Source organism: Larimichthys crocea, chromosome XI (genome assembly GCF_000972845.2).
Source record: "Larimichthys crocea isolate SSNF chromosome XI, L_crocea_2.0, whole genome shotgun sequence".
Classification (NCBI taxonomy): Eukaryota; Metazoa; Chordata; class Actinopteri; family Sciaenidae; genus Larimichthys; species Larimichthys crocea.
In genome coordinates, this window is record NC_040021.1 from 19,516,656 (window position 1) to 19,522,780 (window position 6,125).

Below are 6,125 nucleotides of genomic sequence, written 5' to 3' on the forward strand. Positions count from 1 at the left end.
TCTTTTTCATTCAATAAAATGTATTTTTTATTGGATGTTTGTGTTTTCTATTTATTTTCTTGTTATTTGAACCCTCTACCTCCCCGCGTCTCAGGTTATGGAGGTCTGGGTCTGTCCATCGAAGGTCCCAGTAAAGTGGACATTAACTGTGAGGACGTGGACGACGGCACGTGTAAAGTCACCTACTGTCCAACCGAACCTGGAAACTACATCATCAACATTAAGTTTGCTGACCAGCACGTCCCAGGTACAAACTGAACGAGTCATTATTGATGATTTTGTTGGTGGGTTACCTTCATTATTGGCATGGTGATGCAGTCGGGAGGTCATCACATACAGGTAGTCATTACACTGTGGTCATATGTGCATGTGTTTGTGTACACAGGAAGTCCGTTCACAGTGAAGGTGTTTGGCGAGGGCAGGATGAAGGAGAGCATCACCAGGAAGCGTCAGGCTCCCTCCATTGCTACTGTGGGCAGCACCTGTGACCTCAACCTCAAGATACCAGGTGAGCTGTGATATCACTGCCTCCTCCACCTGTCCTGTCCGCTTCCTCCTCTTCACCTCCTTGTCTTTGTCCCTCGTCGTCCTCCTCCTCCCTGCTGTTTTCAGGGAACTGGTTTCACATGGTGTCAGCTCAGGAGCGTCTGACTCGGACGTTCACTCGCAGCAGTCACACCTACACTCGGACCGAGCGGACAGAGATCAGCAAGACCCGAGCCGGAGAGACGAAGAGGGAGGTCCGGGTGGAGGAGAGCACGCAGGTGGGCGGCGAGCCCTTCAGAGATGTGTTCGGAGACTTCCTGGGACGAGAGAGTCTGAGCGGGTTCAACGGCATGCCAGCAGGAAGCCGACCGCCACTGCAGGACGGTGTGTGTGGACGAGTGTGTGTTGTAATGTGTGTATGGTGCCGTGTCTCACCTTTCTAACCTGCATGCTCATGTTTATGATTTTTTGATGTTTTGATGTTTCTCAATGTTAATCTGAGTATTCAGATCGTTTACTTCAGGTAAAGTACTCCACTACAAGTAAGAGTCCTTACTGAAGTAAAAGTACTGATTCTTCTGATGTGTTTGGATTCATGTTCCTGCTGTGCTCATGTGTTTGTTTTATTTTACTGCATAGCGTTGCAAAGGGGTGGAAAGCTTCCAGTAAATATCCGGGAACTTTACAGAAACTTTCCACATAGAGCTAAGCTTGGGAATTTTGGAAATATTCCAAATTGAAACTCCATGGGAATTATAAAAAAAAAACAACCTTGAAAATTCCCAGATTTTTGCAACCCTACTGCTGTAGATCTTTAAAGTCTCCATGAAACAGGAAGTAGAGTTCTGTTTACTTCCTCATTTTTACATTTTTACGTAGCCTAAAAAAATGCTCAGATCAGGAGCGACTTAGCAAGTGTGTGTTAGCATGGCAGCTAGCACTGTGAGCTAGCATCAGCATCTACCTTCCAGTGAACACGGCCGGACAGAACAGAACCTCTGAACCGGCAGTGTCCAGTCTAACAGTGAACACAGCGACAGAACCTCTGAACCGGCAGTGTCCAGTCTAACAGTGAACACAGCAGTCGGGTTTGGATCCTGGCATCCTGGGCTGAGTCAGCTCAGTTAGCTACACGGCTGACCACTGATCAGTGTTTCCATCATGAAGTCTGTAAATCACCTCGGTACTGTCACGTTATTCCCTGTTGGTCTCAGAGGCTGGCTCCACCCCAGTCCAGTCCGGCTGCTGAGCCCGGTTCTGTTGCCTGCTAACATCATTAATTAGTGGTTAAAGTTGTGCTTTGTCCAGTTATTGTGGGGCCCAGCCATAGATGCATGTAGCATGGTATATCAAACCGTACTAAAATATCAAATTAAAACTTAACTGCTAATGTCGGGTCCAGAAAACTTTTAACTCTAACCTGAGCAGAATCCAGCAGATCTGACCCATGTCCCTCCCTCTCAGGTGAGGCAGGTAACCAGGAGATGACGGCTCAGGTGACCAGTCCTGGAGGGAAGACGGAGGAAGCAGAGATCATTAAAGGCGAGGACAGCACCTACAGCGTCCGCTTCATCCCTCAGGAGATGGGAGCTCACACTGTAAACGTTAAATATCGGGGCCAGCACGTTCCCGGGAGCCCCTTCCAGTTCACTGTGGGGCCTCTGGGAGAAGGTGGAGCCCACAAGGTCCGAGCAGGAGGAACCGGTCTGGACCGAGGAGTAGCAGGGATCCCTGGTTGGTTTTTCCTCCTCTTCTTCTTCTCTGACCTCCATTTTCCTAATTTTTCCATATTCATGACAAAGACGTAATTCCTCGACTTCCTTGCAGAACACTATTCATGATATGACTCAAAGTCTGCAGTTATATTTGTTAAGATCCAAAGCACAGTGTTGTTTCTCCTCATCCACCACGCCTTGGCAGATATAATAAATGTGTTTTTCTTGTTTATTAGCTGAGTTCAGTATCTGGACCAGAGAGGCCGGTGCTGGAGGTCTATCCATTGCTGTGGAGGGACCGAGCAAGGCCGAGATCACCTTTGAAGACAGGAAGGACGGATCCTGTGGAGTCGCCTACGTTGTTCAGGAGCCTGGTGAGACTCAAACACAGACATCAGACTTGATCCCTAAAACACATAAAGATAAAAATCTTCATGTGGAGACCCACAAGACTTCATTATTAATCCATGTCTTACCACCAAGCTTTGCAGGATTCATGTGTAGAACAAATGTCTGTCAATATGTAGATGATATTCAACTATATAACTGTGATTCTGATGAACTGGTCCAATTAATATGACATGAGATTTATATGAGCCTCTGTTGGAAGTGTGAATGTGACATGATACTGATATAAAAGCAAATATAATATTTTCTTTGCTGTTGTTCTTTCTGTCCAGGTGACTATGAGGTTTCCATTAAGTTCAATGATGAGCACATCCCGGACTCCCCGTTCATCGTCCCCATCGCGACTCTGTCCGATGACGCTCGCCGCCTCACCATCACCAGCCTGCAGGTGAGTTCACATCATCGTCATTCAGCAAGATGAAATAGGCCGAGGTCACAGATATATAAAAAGTCATGTTAAACCTCCTGATGTGTCATCTGCTATATTAAAAGTGACATTTTGATTAGCTATGAATAGATTTATTATTAGTTTCTGACGGGCAGCTCTACTGACCGGCTATATTTCTGTTTGTATGTGTGTAAATGTATCTCAGCTGTCTTCATGGTCTAACTGTAGCTCTGTATATTTGGCCTCTGACTTTTATCACCTCATGCAACATTTTCAGCTGAGCTGGTAGTTTGCATCTATTAAAACAGACAATTTATTTATTGTTTCCTGACGACACCACAAAAAAAATAGAAATTTGATAATGATGATTTCATGTTTGGTTAACTGCTGATCAGATGCCCATTTCATACTCCTAAAAAGACAGTTTATTTATTTTAACATGATCTAAAAATTGCTCGTGTGCCTGTTGAAGTTGACGTGACATTTAGAGTAAAGTTCTTTCTTTCTTCATGTCTGAATCAGGAGATGGGTCTTAAAGTTGGGCAGGAGGCCTCCTTTGCTGTACAGCTGAACGGAGCCAGAGGGCTAATTGATGCTAAGATCCACACACCATCTGGAGCCATAGAGGAGTGTTTCATCACCGAGCTGGACAGCGGTGAGACCCGAGCTTCAGTATTGGCTGTTAAAACGGTCTGTTAATGGATTTAATATAAAAACAACAAACACCAACCAGAGTGTTTGCTTTGTTAAAGACATGCGCGTTAACATTACATATGGTAACCTTCACACATCATCAGTGATAACATGCATCACTATGCAGATGAGACGTGACTCTATGTAGTTAAAGTCTCCAAGTCTTTCAACTAAATCAGGACAAAACAGAGACTCTGAGTCTTGGAGACAGTTATTATCTGTACTCGTACTGCAACAACTAGCCAACACACTAAGGTGAAGAAAATGACTCTACAGAGCTGATCTGTATGATCTGCTGATCATCCGCATCACAGTCAGAATCCTTTATGAGATTAATTTGTCCACCATGTGTTTGTACAGACCAACATGCCATCAGATTCATCCCGAGGGAAAATGGAGTCCATTCTATCGATGTTCGTTTTAATGGCAGTCACGTCCCTGGCAGTCCCTTCAAGATCCGAGTGGGTGAACCAGGACAGGTCGGAGATCCTGGCATGGTGTCTGCCTTCGGGCCAGGACTGGAGGGAGGAACCACCGGTATACATACAAATCAACACCTTGAAAACACCTTTATTTCAAAGGCCTGAAAAATGAAGCAGATGTTAAGTTCGTCATGTCTATGTTCTCCGTCAGGCGTGGCCTCAGAGTTTATTGTGAACACGTGTAACGCCGGGACAGGCGCTCTGTCCGTGACCATTGACGGACCGTCCAAGGTGAAGATGGACTGCCAGGACTGTCCTGAGGGCTACAAAGTTTCCTACACACCGATGGCTCCTGGAAACTATCTGATCTCCATCAAGTACGGAGGACCACAGCACATCGTAGGAAGCCCCTTCAAGGCCAAAGTCTCAGGTGGGTCAATGGACCACTTTGTGATTATTGTGGTCAGTGCTTGAATTCACCTTTGCAGACATTTCAGCTGGTTTCTTTGAATCCCTCTGCAGGACCTCGTCTGTCCTGTGGCCACAGTCTGCATGAGACTTCGTCCGTCGTTGTGGAAACTGTTAGCAAGTCATCGGCGATGGGAGCAGCATTTCCCTCTTTACCCAAGTTCTCCTCAGACGCCAGTAAAGTCATCTCCAGAGGTGCCGGCCTGTCAAAGGCCTTTGTAGGTCAGAAGAACACGTTTACAGTCGACTGTAGCAAAGCAGGTGAGGAAACACTGGAAACACCCCTACAGGAATCATTTGTTCTTCTTTGACCCGGACTGATCTTTGTTCTTCACTCTGCAGGCACCAACATGTTGATGGTGGGTGTTCACGGGCCGAAGACGCCCTGCGAGGAGGTGTACGTCAAACACATGGGCAACAGGATGTACAATGTCACGTACACTGTCAAAGAACAAGGAAGCTACATCCTCATCGTCAAATGGGGGGACGAGAACGTCCCCGGCAGTCCCTTCCACGTCACCGTCCCTTAAAACTGAAACCTTCATCTCAACGTTTCTCCGCTGCAGCTCGTCATCGCCGTCCTGAAGCACTGAAGACTGTTCACTTCCTGTTTCACACTCATTTATCCAACGTAAATGTAACTTTTATAGCCAGCATGTTGTTCATACGTTAATGTGCAGAAAAGACGCCAACGCCACCTTCAGGACTTCAACACATGAATCAGATAAAGTCAGACTTCATGATGATTGTTGAGTTTCTGTTTCTAACAGTCGGTCAGGACGAGTTTTTGGTTTTTATATTTATTCTTTTTCCCCTTGTTTGATTTTCTTTGACAGAAAATGGTCTTATGGTGAAGAGGAGCAGTGATGAGGTTGAAGTTCTCACAGATTGTAGTTTTTTTTGTACCACAGGAAGAAGTTGCGGTGAAACAATCAGTTTATTTTGTGAATGTTGAAACACATCAGATGATGTTCAGAGACACGACACTACAGAGTGACATTTTATAGTGATTTTCTATGTATCGAAATGGATGAATGAAATGATTTGAACTGTTTGATATGTTAACCTTTAATCTGGCAAGATTGTGCAGGCATAATAAAGTTTATTCGCTAACTTGCCACAAAGAGCTGCTCATCGTCTCATCGTCAACTTTAGTTCATGAGTTCAATCAATCTGGAGCTGCTGTTGCCATGACGACCAACAAGGACCAACAAGGCCTGGTGCTGCTCCCTAAACCTCCACCCAACACCACCTGCCTGCCAGAGGAGGTTCTCATCACCCATCAACAAGCCACCTCAGCGCTCCACAGGTGTCCTCAGTTATCCACAGGTGAGAGGAGAAATGTCTTCAATAAACTGAGGACAGCCCATGTCCAGGTGAGCTGGTCGAGTTTCAGGTACAGACAAAGTTTTCATGATTCATGATGAAAGTTTTCATTTTCATCTGAAAAAAAAAAAAAAAAAAACTGAACTCATGAACATCAAAACCATATAATATAAAATAATATAAAATACTTGATCTAATATTCCAAAATAAGAGTCTGAT

General features: G+C 45.1%; 1 protein-coding gene across 10 annotated transcripts in view; it reads left to right on the forward strand.

The window, feature by feature from the left end:
• Positions 1–5,706, forward strand: part of flncb (filamin C, gamma b (actin binding protein 280)) — a 50,484-nt gene extending 44,778 nt beyond the window's left edge. For 7 of the 10 annotated variants that reach the window (XM_019271218.2, XM_027284102.1, XM_019271220.2 and 4 more), the window contains 11 exons: positions 95–247; positions 386–508; positions 613–870; positions 1,951–2,220; positions 2,438–2,575; positions 2,882–2,997; positions 3,520–3,652; positions 4,051–4,227; positions 4,324–4,542; positions 4,635–4,841; positions 4,923–5,706. In XM_019271218.2, coding sequence (XP_019126763.1) covers positions 95–247; positions 386–508; positions 613–870; positions 1,951–2,220; positions 2,438–2,575; positions 2,882–2,997; positions 3,520–3,652; positions 4,051–4,227; positions 4,324–4,542; positions 4,635–4,841; positions 4,923–5,110 — 1,982 coding nt within the window. In that variant the 3' untranslated portion in view covers positions 5,111–5,706. The remainder of the gene's footprint in view (positions 1–94; positions 248–385; positions 509–612; positions 871–1,950; positions 2,221–2,437; positions 2,576–2,881; positions 2,998–3,519; positions 3,653–4,050; positions 4,228–4,323; positions 4,543–4,634; positions 4,842–4,922) is intronic. The other 3 variants (XM_027284104.1, XM_027284105.1, XM_019271227.2) reach the window with 1 other exon arrangement.
• Positions 5,707–6,125: the final 419 nt, after the last annotated feature.